At 19.3% G+C, this 21,718-nt stretch overlaps 3 protein-coding genes across 3 annotated transcripts; 1 reads left to right on the top strand and 2 right to left on the bottom strand.

Moving 5' to 3' along the window:
• Positions 1-633: 633 nt before the first annotated feature.
• PRSY57_0721200 (Rab GTPase activator and protein kinase, putative) lies at positions 634-6,570 on the bottom strand (the record flags this gene model as incomplete). The annotated part of the gene is made up of 1 exon (XM_012906866.2): positions 634-6,570. The coding sequence occupies one exon, from the start codon at positions 6,568-6,570 to the stop codon at positions 634-636; it is 5,937 nt and encodes a 1,978-aa protein (XP_012762320.2).
• Positions 6,571-8,183: 1,613 nt separating this feature from the next.
• On the top strand, positions 8,184-12,278 carry PRSY57_0721100 (hypothetical protein; the record flags this gene model as incomplete). The annotated part of the gene is made up of 4 exons (XM_012906865.2): positions 8,184-11,656; positions 11,804-11,901; positions 12,005-12,138; positions 12,225-12,278. 4 exons carry the CDS (start codon positions 8,184-8,186, stop codon positions 12,276-12,278), a joined length of 3,759 nt encoding a protein of 1,252 aa, XP_012762319.2.
• A 450-nt stretch (positions 12,279-12,728) lies between these two features.
• Positions 12,729-20,008, bottom strand: PRSY57_0721000 (hypothetical protein; the record flags this gene model as incomplete). The annotated part of the gene is made up of 4 exons (XM_020114673.1): positions 12,729-12,877; positions 13,016-13,086; positions 13,197-13,360; positions 13,631-20,008. The coding sequence occupies 4 exons, from the start codon at positions 20,006-20,008 to the stop codon at positions 12,729-12,731; spliced, it is 6,762 nt and encodes a 2,253-aa protein (XP_019970630.1).
• Positions 20,009-21,718: the final 1,710 nt, after the last annotated feature.

The following is a 21,718-nucleotide window of genomic DNA, read 5'->3' as shown; positions in this document are numbered from 1 at the left end:
TTTTTTGGATATTTATATTATAGACCCCAAAAAAGAAAAATTTTTAACTTTTGTATAACTAAAGTAATGTATGTTTATCCGAATGCAGCATAATTATGATATAATAAAATTTAAATTTTTTCTGAAGACCAAGAAAAAAACATTAAGGGAATATACCTTGCACACAAAAATGCAGATATATATATACATATATTTATATATATATATATATATGTTGCATATTAAATTAGAATGCTTGGGGAAAACAACATTCTTTTAAATCATTACATATTTATTTAAATCCATGTGTTATAACCCATTTAGAAATTTTTAAACAAAAATAACAAAAAAAAAAGAAAAAAGAAAAATCAAGAAATAATATAAATAAATAAATATATATATATATATATATATATATATATATATATATATATATATATATATATATATACATGGACAAATAAAAATTATATAAGTATAAAAAAAAAACAAATAAATAAATTACTATATATTATGTCGTACATAAGATATACAACATTTTCCAATGTCAAGTATAATAAATATATAAATATGAAACACACATTCTATTTAATTCGATATATATTTATTTTGTCTTATTTAATTGTATTTTATAAGTACAGCTATTTGTGTAACCTATGTAAAATATGTTGAGGGTAAGATACTCAAGGCGTTGGTAAATCCACCACATAATATAGTTATATATTTTATTTTTAAATTTAAAAAATTATATATAGCATCATAATCTAATATCGAATTATTAAATACCAGAAGAATAGTCTTCAATGTCAAATTTTCATCATATGATGTATCATCAATGTAATTCTTATATGTGCCTTTTTTTAAGTTAATTAAAAATGTATTAACATGTACAGATGATTTGAATTTTTTTTTTTTAAAGTTTTCAAGTGAACGCATGTCAACTATTATATAATCATCTATACAGAAATCATTTAATATATGTCTTATATCAAGAAATGGGAAAATTGGGAAATTGCTCAATTTAACCATGTCCACATTTTTAAACTTTTTTTTTTTTTTTTTATTGTTCATATTTTTGGCTAGCTCATAATATGTATTATATATATTTTTTATATTTTTGGCTAGTTCATGATATGTATTATTCATATTATTATGATTATTTACATTTTTGGCTAGTTCATTATTATATGTATTATTACTATTATTATTATTATTATTTTTTTTTTTATTTTTTTGTTTATTTATCTTTGTCTTTCTTTGTTCACAATTTTTGAAATTCCCTTTTTTATAATAAATGAATTCATTTACATTTTTTTTTTGTTTATTTGTTTTATAACATTTTAAAAAGTATTTATAATAATTTTTTAGCTTTAATGATTCATTTGTTTTATAACTTTTTTTTAAAATTTTAAATGACTCATTTGTGTAATTATTATTATTGTTACTATTGTTACTATTGTTACTATTGTTACTATTGTTACTATTATTATTATTATTATTATTATTATTATTGTCATTAGTATCTTTTAAATTAATATTTATATTTTCCAAATTTTTTTTTTCAATTAACAAATTATTTTGATTATTATAATTTTGATTATTATTAATTTCATTTGTATTTGTCGTGTTGTAGTTCATATGGATCAAAGGTGTCTTGTTATTAATGCATATCAAATTTTTATTTTTTGTTTTATTTTTTTTTTTGATATATAATTTAAAGGTATATCTATGAATATAATATCTGATCCATTTTTTATTACTAATTAAATGAGATATATAATTTATATGATTATTTATATTTTCATTGGCTCCTTTATCAAATAATATTGATTTTTCTTTTATAGATGATCCTTCTATTTGTAGGTGGAAAGGAAATAGAAGATAATATTTAGGACACCTTTCAAAAAGGTAACGAGAAGTATTTAAAATAAAATTCAGATTAATTAAGTTTGATAAGGAAAAAACTTTTTTGTATATATTTTCATTTGTTTTAATATTTATAAGATATTTTTTCAAATACATGAATATACTTATACAAATAAATATTATATATGACGATGGTTGTATTAAAATATTGTCTAATAATAAATAAATATTTTGTAAATCAAAAAAGGTACAAAATAAAGAGTAGATCCAACTTTTTATAATTTTGATTATATTTATATTATTCTTAAAAAACCACATGGACAATTCCGGAATGTAATAATTTAAAAGACTATTGAAAATATATATATATTCATTCCTATAATAAACATTTTTATAAAAGTCTATTAAATATTTTTGCAAAATTTTCTTTATACATTTATAACTTATATATATATTATTATAATATAATAAAATAATTGGAATAAATAAATATTTCAAATATTTATTCTGAATATTTAATTTTATATTTATTAATATTAACAAGTTTATTAACTTTTTTTGAAATTTCAAACTACCAATAAGATCATTATCATATATCCATTTATCTTTAAATATATATAACAATATATTATTATTATTATGTTTATGATTATATTTATTTGAATACATAGAATACTTTACATTACTATTATTTGAATAAATTATTATTCCATTTTTGTCTATACGTTTATTCTTAGAAATTAATATATAACTAATTTGATCTTTAATTTTTTCTTTTTTCTCATATGATTTTTTTAATAATATATGATAATTATAATTAAGTAAAATTAAATAAATAACATTTCTCATATTACATGGGTAACCTGATTTTATTTCTTTCATTAGTGTTAAGGTATCAAGAGGATTAAATTTTAATAATTCATGATATTTGATATGTAATTTAAATTGATATATAAAAAAAAAACTATTGGTATAAATACAACTTGATTTAGGATTTATAAAATTCTCATTTTTCCTAATAAATGAATAAGCATCTTTTATTATTTCATAAAATTCTTTTAGATATATTCCAATCGTAGTTAGGTTATAATCATTAAACAATGCATATGAATGTTTATTATTAATGTTAAAGGAAATATTAAAAAAATTGGATGAGATAAATAAATCATCATCATAATTATAATTTATGTCATCATATTCATTATAAGAATTGTAAATATTATCTGTTTTTTCATGGGTAGAATTATTCATACTTTTATGTTTATTATTACTTTGAGTGACTACATTTTTATTTTCCCATAAAGGAATTCGTTTCTTTTTTTTTTTCTTTTTTTTTTTCTTTTCTTTTTTTCTTTTTTTTTTTTTGCTTATATTATATTCCTGTTCATATACATGTATTTTTTTTTTATTCTCCCACAATTCAGTTATTTCTTTTTTTTTATTTATTATGTTACAAATATCACCATCGTTGTTTGACATGAACATGTATTTTTTAAGCATGTTATTTTTGGATACTGTGAATCTCTTATTTTTCAAAAGTTCATAGGTACTTATATATATCATTTCTTTATAATTTCCACACCTTTTTCTTGGTACACACGTGTATACACTTTTTTTTTTATTCCCCTTGATATAATTAACCTCATGTTTTATTATCTTTTTGATTTTTTTATATTTTCCTTTTGATAATTTTTTAAAAGTTGATACATTTTCGTAAACGTTAAATAATGTATTGCTGTCATATTTTTTTAAAAGATACAATTTGTAAAAAGAAAAAAGAGACATATCAAAATATGTTCCATTTTTTCTCTTATAAAGTACATATGGTATTTTTAATATATTAGGAGACCTAAGAAAAGAATTAACATTCATTAATTCTTCATTATAATTTATATTATATAACATATGAAACCAATAAAATATATCCTTTTTATTTATAAAATATTTATCTTTCCATTCATTCCATTTAGTTACATTTAAAATATAATCCACCAAATATGGATTGTAATAATTTTTTTTGGCTAGCTCTTCTTGGCTTAATTTATTTATTTCCTGAACATGTTCAGGTGGCATTTCCCTAACGTTGGCTGAATTAAAATGTATATTATCATAATTTTGATTTAATAAGATATGATTAAATACACGTTCAGATTCAGTATTAATAATTATGTTATTATTTGTATCTGTAATGTTTTGATGACCATTTTTAATATTGGAATTAAAATATAAATTATTATTATTATTATTATTATTATTATTATTATTATTGAGGGAAGTATTTTGAAAATGACTAGTTGTATTAATATGACTAGTACATGCATTCGATATAAAATTATTTATATGGTTAACCTTATTCATTAACACCTTTTCATTTGTGATAGTTGTATTTTCTAATAGGGACATATTTCTCGGAATATTAAAGGTATCCTTTCCAGTATAATTTGTTTCTGAACAATTATTATGTTTATAAATATTAACATTATAAAAAAAATAATAATGAGATAACAAAGATGTTGAGTTACATTGAAGGTTATTTAATAATAAACATTTATGTAAAAGATTAAGAAATAAAGTTTTTTCATTTCCGTTTTGGTCATTTTGATCAGAATAAAATATATTTCTTAAATTATATTTTAATAAATGAATATTAAAAAATTCTGAGTACATATTTTCAATAAGTTTAATAAAAGAAAGATTTACTTTACAATTTAAAAAATATTCAATTATATTTTTTATTATTTCATATATAATATTATTATAACGTTTTCTTTTTAATTTATTTATTATGTGATGTCTGTATTTTGATTGATAGGAATTATTATTTAATTTGTGTTTACATAACCTTTTGAATAGGTCCTGTATATTTACGTTTAATAAGCTGATTTCTTTATTTTTTTTATTTTTATAATATTTTAAATAATAATAAATATAAAATAATTTAATGTATATTATGAGGATAAACACATTTTGTATTTTAAATAAAGTGTCATTTTTTTCAGATGTCTTAAAAAAAAAAAACCTAAACATCTTCTTTTCACTTACATTAAGACTTGTAGAGGATATGTTTTCATTTTTAGAAGGATCCATATCGTTTTGTTTATTTGTTTGGTTGTTTTTTACATTATTTGTATAATTACGTTCGATATGTTTATTATCTGATTTTTGTTCTTGTTGTATATCAATTATTTTTCTTCTAACCAATAGAGCATGTTGATATATTTGTTCAATGGTTTGTTGTTCTTTATTAATTTTTTTGGTTTTTTTTTTATAAGATTCAAGGGGAATTTTTTTCTTCTTGGGTTCATTGTTTTTTTGATTATATATTTGTTGATTTTTTTTATCTTTATATTTATGACTAGTTTTTATATTTATAGTTTTTCTTTTTTCTTTAGAAGACACTATTTTTTGTTTGGTATATAAAGCTGAATCACTAAAGGAGTTTAAATCATATTGTTTATAATTATTTGTTATATTGTTTCGTTTGTCTTTAATAGATTTTTTAGTTTGTTTATATTCCTTTGTACGTTTATCATATGATACATTAGTAAGTGTTTGGATATGATAAAAGTATATAAAGTTTTCTAAGATGCATGAAAAGTTTAATAAACCATTAACAATTTGAATTATTATAATTCCTATGTTAAAAATATCTATATGTTTATAGACATCATAAATAAAATGTACATTTTCATTTTTCAATAAATTAAAAAACAATAAGAATGGAATATGGTATAATATGTTATGTGTAAAATTGTAATATTTGAAATATTGATCAATATATAAAATCATGTGATTATTGATTTTGTAATTTTTTTTTTTCTTATCACTAAATAATTTATCCAAATAATTATTTTTAGTTGTTTCTCCTGTATACATTTCATTTTTGGATATGACATGGTCATTTAATTTATTTTTAACATAATGAACATTTTTATTTTCTTTATAAGTAGACAGAGAAGAAACATTATAAAATAAATAAGATAAACAATAATTATGTAATTTTATTTGTCCTTGATCTGTAATTAAAATATTATGTGGCGTAAGATTTAGAAAGGTAATATTGTGGGAATGTAAATATTGAACAGCACTTAATATTTGATAAATAATATTATTTAAAATGATATTATCAATAATTTTTTTTTTTTTCCCAATCCTATTATGATTATGATTATGACTATTATTATGACTATTATTATGATTATTATTATGATTATTATTATAACTATTATGATTATTATTATGATTATTATGATTATGATTATTATTATATATATAATTCTTTATATTATTATATATTTTATACATATTTTTATTTTTTTTATATATTTTTTTGTTAAATATTTTTTTAAAACATTTAAAATTTACACAATTAATATGTTCATCATTCAAAAGGTCATATAAAGATAAAGTATAATATTCAGAACATAAAATATAATTGTTATTTGTTCTACTCATATGAAAATATGTACATATATTTGGATGACTCAACTTTTTTATTTTTTCAAATTTACTAGCTATATTATTATATTCATTTTCATAACTATAATAAAAAGATGATAATATTTTATTTATATATTCTTCTTCACACATATCCATACCAAAATCCATTTCCCCAACCCCTTTACATTTTTTATTTTTATATTTTATTTTTGTTCTCTTTGTTCTTAAGGAATAACTTTGAACCCCAAGAACAAATTCGGAAGATCGACATCTTTCATAATACATCGTAAAAAAAAAGAAAAAATCAAAAAGGTAAAAAGAAAAAATCAAAAAGGTAAAAAGAAAAAATCAAAAAGGGAAAAAGAAGAAATCAAAAAAGGGAAAAAGAAAAAATCAAAAAGGTAAAAAGAAAAAATCAAAAAAGAAAAATAGGTTATATATTTTATTTTTCATTTTTAGATTTATACATATAAAACAAATAAACAAAAAAAAAAAAAAAAAAAATCAGGAATTTCTTTTATATTCTTTTAAGTACAATTATATATTATTAAATGGGAAAAAATACAATTTGATAATAAGAAAGACGTCTAATAAAAAAATAAAATAAATTAAATTATTCCTATTTAATTATTAATATATTTTATTCTTTTTATTATAATTTCACAATAATATATATATATATATATATATATATGTTACACATTTATATACATATATATATATATAATTTTTTTTTTTTTGGAACATTTAAAAAATTATTTTTTTTTCACATGGTGGCATACATATTATTACATCACAAATTTATATTATGTATATAATAATACCTTTCTATTTTTTTTTTTTTTTTAAACTATATATGAATTTATAAGAATATAATTAATATTTTCCTTACAAAAAAAAAAAAATAAATAAATAACAAAAAATATATATATATTTATATATATATATATATATAATATTTAAGATGATACATTTTATAAATATATATAATATATATTTTTTTTAATATCATATATATTTTATTCCCTTCCATATATGAAAAATAAGGGGGGAGACCTTCATATACATTTTTTGTGATGAAAAGAAGAATATATATATTTAAGTGATAATGAAAATATAATAATATATTAATTAATTCTTATTAATATATAATATATATATATAATATATATTAATATATATTATTAATATTATATCTTTTTCCTTTTAAAAAACAGGAAAATGAATAAAATATATTATATACCAAATTTGATTAATTTAAAAAAAAAAAAAAAAAATAATAATAATAATATTCCTTAATATAATACATATTTATAATATATATTATATATATATATATATATATATATATATTATATATATATTTAATTTTTTCTTTTACTCCTTTTTATTTTTTATTTATTTTATTTTTTTTTTTATATTGTGTAATAAAATCCCATTTTTATATAAATTATAAAAAAATATATAATTTTATATATATATATATATATAATATATATATCATTTTTATTTTATAGAATTAAATATATATAATTTCCCTTTTCATAATTTTTATATTTATTTATTTATATTTATTTTTTCTGAACCCCTAATTCTATAATTATAATTTTTAAAAAATATACTATGTATTATTTTGAATACTTAAAATTCGTTCAATTATACTTTTTTTTTTTTTTTTAATTTTTTTACAAAAATATTTAATATATGTATATTTATTTATTTATTTATTAATTTCGTTTTTGTTATAAACACTTGTATTAGTATAGCTATATAATATATATATATATATATATATATCCATTGAAGTCTTTAAAAAGAAGATAGATTTCTCCTTTGCTCATTTCTTATATTTCCCACGAGCACGCCTTTATTTTATAATACAAAGAGAATAAATAAAAATGTGGGGATTAGTAAAAAGCTCTTCAAAAAAGAATATAAATAACGAAGAAATAAATAATGATGAAACAATAGATTATGATGAGGAAGGAGAAGAAGAAAAAAAAAATGTTACGAATAATATGAACGGTAATACTAATGTAGATGAAACTAAATATGAAGATACTTTAAAGGATGAAAAAGGAAATGTTATGGATGTTGATAAAGATGATATGGAAAATACGGAATGTATATTAAACTCAGATGAAATTAATAAAAAGATTGAAAGCGTACTAAATAATTTATCTTCTGATGAAGAAGAAGAAGGAGAAGTTGTTGAAGATGAAATACCTTATGAACGTGTTAACGAAAAAAATAAAGAAAATAAAGAAATAATTTTATTAAATATATATTTAGAACTATCAAATGATCATTTGGAAATGTTATTAAAAATTTTTGGAACAGTTGAAAAAATATATATGGATGATAATGAAGGTGTTCATGCTATATATACATCTTTGTCAAGTGCAAAAAAAGCAAAAGAATTTTTAGATAATTTAAAAATAAAAAATAGAAGAATGCAAGTTATATATGGGAATTATAAAAAGAATTCTAATATGAATCATGTGGATAATAAAAGGAATACATATATATATAATATGAATAATGAATATATAGAAGAGAATATAAATAATGATCATATATATTTAAATAATTATGTTAATAAAGATAGAAACAATAAACATGAATTATACTTTAAACATTATAATGATAATTCAAATATTCTTTATGATCATTTAGGTAATCCTATAAAGAAAAATGTTGTCTTATATAAAAATAAAAAATATTATATGAATAATATGAAAATTAATAATAATTCCCCTTTATATAAAAATCATCATATGAAAGGTAAAAATGTCTTACTGAAAAATAATATGTTTGATTCATCATTACCTATGCATTTAAATAATGATTATATGATGACATCTGATGGACATATTAAAATATCTGAAGTAAATAAAGAAAATAATAATGATCAGCAGGATATACCTGACTATTTTCATCATAGTAATCATTTTTCACATATCCCCCCTCCCCCTCCTCCAACAAGTTTATACAACAACAATAATGATAATGATAATAATAATAATATTACTAATAGTCATATGGGTGAATACAATGATAACCATAGTGATGAGGATAATAATAATAATAATAATAATAATAATCTTTCTTATAATAATAGTCGTGTAAATACAAACAATTCTTCTTATCGAGGGAAAAATAATAATATGCAAAACGAAAAAAATAATTACAACAAATTGATATACAATAAATATGTAAATGTACCAAATGATAATATAGGAAATAATTTATTACATTCTAAATATAATAATAATAATAATAATTTTGAAATGTTTAATACCAGTAATTATAATTTTTCATATCAAAAAAATAATTTGTCTTCACACGATTATAATAATAATAATAATTATAGTAAAGGATTATATTCAAAACATATCCCCCCCCCACCATTTAATGAGCATAATAATTTCACAACCTTATCCATGTCCAATATTAATATGAAAAACAAAAAAGAAAATAGTAATTTTATAAATAGTCATAATGACAATGATAACAAAGATAATTCGCTTTATAATATAAATGAATTTATTGAAATAAATGATAATAATCCTTTCAATATTCATAGTGAACATATAATGAAAGATAATTTCTTATGGATTACTAGAAAAGAAGAAAAAGTATTAAATTGGTCAACACATTTATCTATAGAAGAAAACCATTTAGATTTTTTACAATCTTTTAATATATATAAATTATATAATAGATATTTGTTAATCACTAATATTCCTACAAATTTAAGAGATACTCATAAATTAAAAGATTATATAAATAACCTATTAACAATTGATAAAAAATATAATGCATGTGTCGATGTTATCTTTTTCGATGCTGTCAAAAATAATAACCAAACGTTATTCTATCATGACGATATTAATAAGGATACTCAACATGTACTACAAACCACACAAGAACAAAAGGAGGAAGATCATATAAACAGTGAGCAAAATATAAAGCAAGAGGGAAACACAGATGAGCAGGAACATATACAAAGTGATCATCATGATGATAAATCAAATGGCAATAAGGAGGAACCAGTAGAATTAAAAGAAGAGGAAATAACTCAAAAAGGTGGAAGAATGAAAGGTCAAGAAAGGGCAAAGGCAGCTCCTCAAAAATTAAGAAAAATGAGAGGACGTGCTAAAACAAAAAAGGAAGAAAAAGAAGAAGAAAAAGATGAAGAAAAAGATGAAGAAAAAGAAGAAGAAAAAGAAGAAGAAAAAGATGAAGAAAAAGAAGAAGAAAAAGAAGAAGAAAAAGATGAAGAAAAAGATGAAGAAAAAGAAGAAGAAAAAGAAAAACAAGAACAACCGGAGGGAGAACAGAATGATGACAATATAGAAAATGAAAAAAACGATCCTAATGATGACAGCCACAATAATGGTGTTTCAGATTGGATAGATAAGAAGAACGATGTGAATAAAAATGTGTATGCACATTTAACCTTTCGAACCATAAAAAATTGTACAGAAGCAAAAAAAATTTTAGAAGAAAAGAATTTTTTAGTAACTTATACATCACCACATAAACCTAACAACTGTTTATGGGTAGGAAATATATTAAAAAATTATTTTTTTAACACAGCGAATATATTAAAAACAATGTTTAGTTATTTTGGAGAGATCAGAAATATTAAATATGTAAATGATAAGAATTGTTTTTTTTTACAATATAAAAATGTAGAATCTGCAGTAAATGCAAGAAATCACATGTTCGGTATACAGATATCTAAAAGTACTATTCTAAATATTGATTTTTCCATATTAAACGAATGGGAAAATAAACAGAAAATAAATTTATCAAGAAAACGGTTCTTAGATAATAACGAAACACAAGATAGATTAGAAAATAAATATCATAGAAAAAATAATCCTTATGCTGATTCCAAGACTATGTCATTATTAAAAAGAAATCGTTACAAAAAAGGATATGCAACAACAAATAGTAACAATTATTATAATAATAAATATGATGATCATAACTCAAAAAAAAAGATTCATAAAGATTCAAATTATCTAATCGATAAAAAAAATAATCGCACTAGAAAAAGCAAATCATATAAAAGTTCGCATCATGAGAAAAGTGATAATCAGAGAATTTTAAAAAGAAAAGCAGATGATCATGAGCATTATAGAGATAGTAAAAAGAATAAGAGAGATTATTTAGATGATCATAAACATAATTATAATGATGATAATATGTTTAATGATCAGTATAATAGTATACATACTGATATGGAACATGATAATAGTCTAGATGGGAAAAAAGAAAAAATAATCGCCTTTTATGTTAATCAGAAATATAAATGTGATTTTGTAGCAACCTTATATGAGGGAGATCCAAAACTTAAAATGTAATATATAATCTTTTTTTTTTTTTGAACAAAGCAATATATCTATCCATATATATATATATATATATTAAAGAGATAAGTATATAAATCTATATATATATATATATATATATATTTTTTTTTTTTTTTTTTTTTTTATTTTTTTAGATATTCCAAATTAAATGTGGAAACAAAGAGTGACATTAAAAATTTGAAACAAATAAAAAGTACATGCACCAATTATGCCATATGGAAATTAGGACCAAGTAAAAATAAAATAAAATAATATGTTTATATAATCATATTTTTATTTTATTTTATTTTATTATTTTTAAATACATTGAATTATTTTTATATTTCCCTTTTCAGCACCGAGCCAGACTAAGAAATTTACTCACATCTGTGATCATTTTAGTAAAAAGAAAAACATTCCCGTTATCATAAATAAGGAATGTACAATTTTTATTGTCCCAATAAAAGAGGAATATTTAAAAGATTTACAAGTAATACCCAAGAAATAAAAAAAGAGCACATACATATATATATATATATGTAATATGTTATGCTATTTATTTATTTTTTTTTTTAGATCGAAAATATGGAGTATATGTATGCTTACGTTCTGGAGACAAAAAAAACTTAAATTTTTTTTCTGTTCACATATATATATATATATGTATTTTGTGTGTTTTTTTTTTTTTTTTTTCCTTTCATTTTCTTACCATTTTATTGTCTTTTTATCCATGACCTTTTTATTACAATTTAATTATTCTTTTATTATATCATTTTAATTTTTTTTTTTTGATTATTTTTTTTTTTTGATTATTTTTTTTTTTGATGTATATATAAGTTATAAATTTATAAAGAAAAAAAATAAAATATAAAAATAAAAAAATATAAATAATTTATAAAGTGTGGCAATGTTCAGTTAAATATGTTAATATTTATAGTTCATTATTTAAAAAATCACAACACACACACACACAAAAAAAAAAAAATAATAATATAAAATAAAATAAAAATAAAAGCACATATATATATATATATATATTTGTTGGTATAACAATTTATTGTATTTATACACTACCTTGTGTTAATCTATAAATTTGTTGTTACTCTTTTTTATTTCAATAGGTACGATAATTTTCTTATCTATTATTTGACTTATAAAAGCCTCACAAGTTTTCAGATTTTTTATATTTTCCTCCATACTATTTTTATAACTATGGAAATTATAATTCTCTAAAAAAATAAATAAATAAATAAATATATATATATATATATATATATATATATATATATATATATATATATGTATGTATATATATACATGTATGTATTACTTTTATTTTGTATGTATATAATATTTTCATAACTAACCATTAATAAGGACGGCATAAATTATTTCAACCAAATTGAATGAATTAATTCTTTCTGTAATATCCAATGGTCTAATAAAATAATAAAATAAATATATAAAAATATGTACATATATATATATATATATTATATACATAATATATATTATTTGTGTGGACTATTTTTTTTTTTCTTGTATTACTTTGATTTTATTGAAAAAATACACTGCTGCAGACTCTTCATTATATTATTGTTAATCTCCTTACATTCTTCACTATACTTATCTTCCTCATCAACACTTTCAATTTTTATTTCAACGATACCATGTAGGAGCGAAGAAAAGGTGAAGGCCTCTTCTAAATTTATCTAACAAAAGGAAAAAATTAAAAAAAAAAAAAAAAAAAAAAAAAAATGTCATATAATACAATACAATGTCATATAATACTATACAATGTCATATAATACTATACAATGTCATATAATACTATACAATGTCATATAATACTATACAATGTCATATAATACTATACAATGTCATATAATACTATACAATGTCATATAATATAATAGAGTAGAATAAAATGAGGGCACATATAATACTTCTTATCATCCTTTGATATTTTTTTCTACACTTACATATAAATACAACCAGAAGGAATGAGAAGATACATGGTTAGGTAAGACTACCGTTTTGAATACTATAATATTTTGATAATAATCAAAAAAAGTGTTTGATAAATGTAGGAAATGTTTTAATAAATATTTATACTGAAATAAAATATTATTTAATATAAGAAAAGAATATTCAATTTCTTCTACTATATATTTTAATGCTTCTTTATTTGGTTTTGTTGTTACATTATCATTTTTATTATTGACAATATTATTAATATTATTATTATTGTTATTATTATTATTATTATTATTATTACTGTTTACCAATTTTATATCTTTAATAGTATATTTTTGTAATTTTTTATTTATTATTTCTATCATTTTATATTTTATAATTTCTAATTGTAATTTCCATTCTACTCCTATATATGAATCATCATTACCATAATAAGAATAATTTTCTATATTATTAATTAATAAATTTCTATTTGTCTTTCTTTTTTTGTATTTATTATTTATATGTACATTATTAATTTGAATGTTATATTTATCTTTATCATAATTTTTATTCCATATGTGATAATACATATTATCGTTATTTATATATTTATAATATGTATTTATAGTAATATCTTTAAAACTTGTAAAAGAATCCATTTCAATTTTATATGGTCTAAATAAATTTAAATATGTTTTATTATTACTAAGATTATGATTTTTATTAATTATATTATGATTATGATTTTTGTTCATGTTATTATTATTATTATTATTATTATTACTATCCATATTACATTCATTATTTAATATATGCATTTTGTTAGCTATTAAATGTTTCATATTCTTAATTTTTAATGGACTTGATATATTAAAATTATCATTTTCTTGTTTCGATTTATATACATTTGAAAAAATAATATCTACTGTTATACTATAAGGCCATTCACAATTTAAATCTTCTTCAAATATTTCATTTTTAAAAAAGGTATTTCTATTTATCTTTTTATGTAAACGTTTTAATTTATATTCTTTTTTATATAATTCATTAATATCAAATGTTCTATCATAATTTTCTTCATTATCATTTCCTTCAATGTTCGTAAGTATATCCTTTTTTATGAGTGTCGTCCCTTTTTTTCCTCGTTCAAGGTTCTCATCATGATTGTATATATTATTAACACCATTATTATTATTATTATTATTATTATTATTATGGTTGTTGTTGTTATTTGAATTGTTTAGTAGCATACCTGCTTTAGAAAAATTATTATATTCGTTTATTAATAAAGCATTATTACAATTTATAAAATTAGTACTATGTATATTGTGATGTATATTGTGATGTATATTGTGATGTATATTGTGATGTATATTGTGATGTATATTGTGATGTATATTATTATGCACATTATTATGCATATTACTATGTATATTACTATGTATATTACTATGTATATTATTATGTATATCACTATGCATATTACTATGCATATTACTATGCATATTATTATGTATATCACTATGCATATTACTATGCATACTGCTATACATATTATTATTATTATTATTACCGTCCATTTGTTTGATTAACTTTCCTCCTTGATGATCAGATAACCCATTGTTATACATAAGGTAATCCCCATTTTTGAAAAAGACTCCATCGATATTATTATAATCATACAATGTTGAAAAATTATAATAATTAAAATTTAAGAGCTCAAAATTGATTCCATATTTATTAATATTTTTTATTAAAAATCCTTTAATTATTTCCATTTTCTTAAACTCTTCTACCTTTTCTTTATATACTTTGATTAAATTAATTTCTTGTTTCCTTGTGGAACCATTATCATACATATTTTTTAATTTGTTCAACTGTTTCGTTAATAATTCAATTTTCATTTGCTTTTTATCTAATACTGCAGTTTGTTTTTCTAATAATATTTTTTTCTCTTTTATTTTATTCTCAATTTTTAAATTATATTTTTCAAGAGCTTCTATAGCCTTTTTTGTTTTACTATAATTTAATTGGGTAACTTCATATTTTAATAATGCATCATCCAATTTTATACTTACGTTATTTAAATTATTTATTTTATTAATAAATTTAAATAAAATATTACGTACAGATTCATATAATTTTATTATATTATTTATATTCTTCTTTTCATTATGTAATTGTTTAAGTGAATATATACGACACCTTCTTATAATTTTTAATGTTATCTCTTTAATCATTTCTTGTTTTTTTATTAAATTCTCATTTAACGTTTCTTTTAATTTCATATTTTCTTCTTTTTTCTTTTCTATCATTTTTTTACTTTCTTTGGTATATTTTATGAGTTCTTTATTATTGTAAGAAGAAACAGTATTCGTCTCTCTTCGTTCACATTCGTTGTATTCAGTATCATCATTATAACGAGAATTTTTTTCATAATGAAATTTTTTATCACAATGATATTTTTTATCATAATGATATTTTTTATCATAATGAGCTTCCTCATCGTACTTTTCTTCCTCATCATACTTTTCTTCCTCATCATATTTGCCCTCCTCATCATATTTTCCTTCCTCATCATATTTTCCTTCCTCATCATATTTGCCCTCCTCATCATATTTCACTTCCTCATCATATTTGCCCTCCTCATCATATTTTCCTTCTTCATAATATTGTTCTTCACCATCATATTTTCCATCTTCATATTTTCCTTCTTCATCATATTTTCCTTCTTCATCATATTTTCCTTCTTCATCATATTTTCCCTCCTCATCATATTTTTCTTCCTCATCATACTTTTCTTCTTCGTAATATTTTCCTTCTTCATCATACTTTTCTTCCCCATAATATTTTCCTTCTTCGTAATATTTTCCTTCCTCATCATACTTTTCTTCTTCGTAATATTTCCCTTCCTCATCATATTTTCCTTCCTCATCATACTTTTCTTCCCCATAATATTTTCCTTCCTCCTCTTGTCCTTCATTCATATTATCTTCATCTTTCTCACCATAAAAAACATTATATTTATTTTCTTCTTCCAAATGATTAATTTCATTATGCATTTCATTTTCTTCTTCATTCTCATTAAATTTATCATCATTATCAACAAACCTTCCACCTTTTTCAGAATAATTTTCATTATTGTATATATATTCTTTATAATCTTCTTCATTTGGATATTCATGATTTGTATCTACAATAGTTTTTCTTCTATGTTTAAAAGTATGATCATAATTATGATTTTGATCCTTTTGTTCTTCACAATTGGTATTATATAACAAAAGATTTTTTTCTTTTTCATATGGTGTTATAACATATTGATCATTATCCATTTTGTTATGCATTTCTCTTTTATCTGTATTATCATGTTCTATATTATGATGTACATCTTTTTTTGATTTTTCTTTTTGTACTTCATAAAATGTTATATCTTCAACACAATATTTATTATTAATATTATTTAAATTGTTATTTTCTTTGTCATTTGTTATATTTCCGTATATATTTTCATTTTCATTTTCATTTAATTCTTTATTTTCTATTGTTACATTCTTTAATGCACATACATTTTTTTCATCATATTTTTTCATTGTTGTTTCCACACTTGATCTATTTTTTAAATTTCTTTGTGTCTTAAAATTAATGTCTTTTTCATATTTTGATACATCCTCTTCATTCCATTTTTTTTTAATTTTTATATTATTCCTTATAGAAGCACTGTAACTTGCACGTCTATTAACGATCACGTTTTTTTTCTTTTCTTCTATATTTAAATTATTCTTATTATTATTTTCTATAAAGTTTATGGTTTTCCTGTTCATTTTGTTTTTATCTTCGAATGTTTTCTTTTCTCCCCATTTCTTTTCAAAACTGTCCTCTTTGCTAGGCACCAATTTTTTTTTTTTATCATCATCATTATTAATTCTATTACTGTAAGGTTTGTTACGATAAAATTTATTACTTTCATCATTAATAATTTTATTATTGATAATATCATCATTAATAATTTCACCATTAACAATTTTATTATTGATAATATCATCATTAATAATTTTATTATTGATAATATCATCATTAATAATTTTATTATTGATAATATCATCATTAATAATTTCATCATTAACAATTTCATCATTAATAATTTCATCATTAATCATTTCATCATTAACAATTTCATCATTAATAATTTCATCATTAATCATTTCATCATTAACAATTTCATCATTAACAATTTCATCATTAACAATTTCATCATTAACAATTTCATCATTAACAATTTCTTCATTGTTAATGTCCTGCTCATTACTATCACCACTTTTATTTTCTTCATTTACAATATTTTTTCTATCCACCTGTCCTTCTCCTTTGTCTCCTTTCTTCAATCTCTCAATAGTCGGACCACTTTCTGCACCCACCTTGGAAAGAGTGGCAAGATCCATAGTGTTCCTATTTTGACGATCAAACAAATTTATATTACCTTTGATAATATAATCATCGTTATGGTTATTACTTTGCATTTCTTCACTTAACACATTATTATGTAGGTTCATATAATCGTATTCCCTACTACTATTAAAAGATAAATTAAAAGTGTTGTTATTAAAACTTAAGTCATTTTTAATTGGAGATAGACGAGCTGATTCAATTTGGTCTACAGAAATTTTTGCTTTGAATCTAATAGATTGTGCTGATGACATGTTCATAATATTATCATTATTATTACTATTATTGATTCTGTTGTTAGATTTATATAATAATTTATCAATTGGCGATTTATCAAGATCTTCCAAAAAATTATCTCCAACTAATTTATCATTATCCTTTTTGTCGATACATGAATCGATGGAAACACTTTTCTTTTTGAATTCGGAGTTATTAGAATCACTAGATATTCTAGTAAATTGTGTTAGATGTAATGGGGATATCTTTTCCTTATCATCAAAAACAGCTACCGATCTATGAGAAAATTGAACTGATTTTTTCCTTGCACTCATATTATCATTCATATCTTTTAAAGGAGATACAGAGTTACTTACTTTTAATATTCCTTTTTTTGGGGTTTCATTATTAATTTTAATTTTTCGTGTTGAATTGATTTTATTCTCCCAATATGAAAAACTATTATTAGATATACGTCTACTATTATTTAAAGAATCGTCATTTCCATAATTTAAATCAAGGTTCATTTTATTTTCTAAAGAACTTCTTTTTAAAAATTCGGAATCACTAGCATATTCATCTAGATAATCATTATTCTTATCATCATAATTTATACTATCATCTAATAAATATTTCTTTTTTAAATTATCTAATTCTTCATCTAATAAATCGATAGATAATTTTTTATTTCTATTATTATTATTATTATTATTATTATTATTATTATTATTCACAACATGAATATTTTCTTCTTCAATGTTTTTTTTTCTATCTTCATTTTTTTTATTATAACTATTTAAATGTAGTACATTGTCAGGATCATCTGATTTTATGTGTATTTTATACGAGTCACCTTCTTTCTGATTATGGATACTATTATAAATATTGTCCTTATATATATTATCATTATTGTACTTATTTTCTATAATATTATGCATTTCATCATTTCTTGCATTTTTTCTCACACTGTCTTTTTTCGAAGGAGAAGGGGTTAACAAATCACTATCATAGATATGATCCGTCTGAGAAAGAGACATATTTAATTTATCATTTGAATATAATTCATATTTTTGATAAGAACGTTTTAAATTTTCATCAGTAAGACTTAAATTAAAAATAGAAGAATTCCTCAAATTCTTTAATGATAACAAGCTATCTCTTTTATTTTTTAAATCTTCATTTTGTTTGTTCATATCCATATTTTGACTTTTCAAAAAAAAGTCATCATTTAATAAACTTAAATTTGAAAATCTGGGGAATTTCTCTTTTTTATTAATACTTTCTGTGTTATTTTTATTTATCTCCCCATCTGTATCTACATCCAACTCATCATAATAATAATAATTTTTATTATTTTTATTATTATTATTATTATTATTATTATTATTATTATTATTATTTTTTTTTTTTTTAGTTTCGTTGTTCTTATTACTTCCAATATTATCATTATTATTATTATCGTTAAGGTTATCCACCTCAAAATTTAATAACCCGTCCTTATCATTATTAAACGAATCATGTTTCCCCTCAGATTCAAACAGCTTCTTATAATATGCATCATCATTTAAAATATTTTTAAATTCCTCACTTGTCATTTCTTTTAATACATCGGTATTATTATAATCCCCCATTATATTTCTTTCGTCACTTTTCTCCATATGTTTGTAATTCGTATTTGAGGAAAAATCTTGAGAGTTCAATTTGTTTTCCTCTATATAATTGAATTTCTCATTTGTAGACATCTTAAAAATTAAATAATAAAAAATAAATAATAAAAATTAAGTAAATATCAATATATATATATATATATATATACATATATATATTTATAACATTCTAATCATTAGTATATTTACATATACCCTTTAATTTAATTGTACAAAAAAATAAAATAAAATAAAATACAATTTTTTTATATATATATAGAAAAATGCACAAGGTGTATATTTATATTCTCTTTGTTTTTCTGTACTTTTTCCTCTTATATATAATTTATTTATTTATTTTCCCCTTCTTTTATATTTAATTCTCTTGTTTTATATATATAATAACTATATGTACAAATAAGTTGATTTAACAAGTATGGTTACTCAAAAAAAAAAAAAAAAAAACAGGACTCGCTTTTATGAACAATATACAAATAGGAAGCGAATAAAGGATATTCCTAAAAATAAATATATACATATATATATATATATATATATATTTATTTATTTATTTATTTATTTATTACTGTACAATGCTTTTATTAATAAATATATAAAAAAAAAAGAAGACGAAAACATATACAATTAAAAAAATACGTTCCCTATTTTATTTTATGTAATAAATATGAATATATATATATATATATATATATATATATATATATATATATTGATATAATTATTATTATGTTTGGAGGGTTTTCGTTTTTTGTTCTTAGTATTTTCCCTTAATATAAAAAAAAATTATAAAAGTATGTATGTATATAATATAAATGAAAATATATATTATATATATATATATATAATGACAAAAAAAAAAAATAATTATAAATATATATATATATATATATATATACAATTAAAATGTATCAGTATTATTATTTTATACACATTTTTTTCATTTTATAAATCAAACAATCAAGATATAAAATTTTTTATATAATATGTTCTTTATTTATTTTTTTTTTTAAGTATTTTCAAAATATATAAATAAAAATTAATTGAATATACTATAAATATATTTATAATAATTTTATACATATATAAATAACCATATATTTATATTAATGCATATATATAAAAATATATTAATATATTTCTATATTCAGAGATAAAATCTAATATATATAAATAAGTAATATATATTATATATATTTATATATTTCATATATATATATATATATATATATATATATATATATATATATATATATTTATTTATTTATTTTTATTTAATATTTTATATATTATGTACAATTCCTTTTGTCTTTGAAAAAAGCATAGTTTTAATAATAACTTTGTAAAAAAAAAAAAATAAAAATATATATATATATATTTTTTTTTTTTTAAAAGTGCGTAGTGTACTAATATAAATAATACATCACATATAATATGTTGATTTGTATAATTTATTTTCTTTTTTGAAAGAGTAAAATTAAATGTTTAATAATAGCAAAACGTAAAATATACACATTTAAAATATATATATATATATATAATATATATAATAATAATAATAATAGTATTAATAATATATTTATAATTATATATATATATTTAATAATAATAGTTTTAATAATATATTTATAATTATGTATATATATTTAATAATAATAGTTTTAATAATATATTTATCATATATATAATATATATATGTTCATATATACATAACTTATAAATATACAAAGGTGCATAAAAAGTTATGTTTTTTTTTTTTTTTTTTTTTAACAAAAAAACGAAAAAATA

The sequence above is a fragment of the Plasmodium reichenowi genome, chromosome 7 (assembly GCF_001601855.1).
Source record: "Plasmodium reichenowi strain SY57 chromosome 7, whole genome shotgun sequence".
NCBI classification, from domain to species: Eukaryota; Apicomplexa; class Aconoidasida; order Haemosporida; family Plasmodiidae; genus Plasmodium; species Plasmodium reichenowi.
This window is presented reverse-complemented; position numbering and strand designations above follow the sequence as displayed.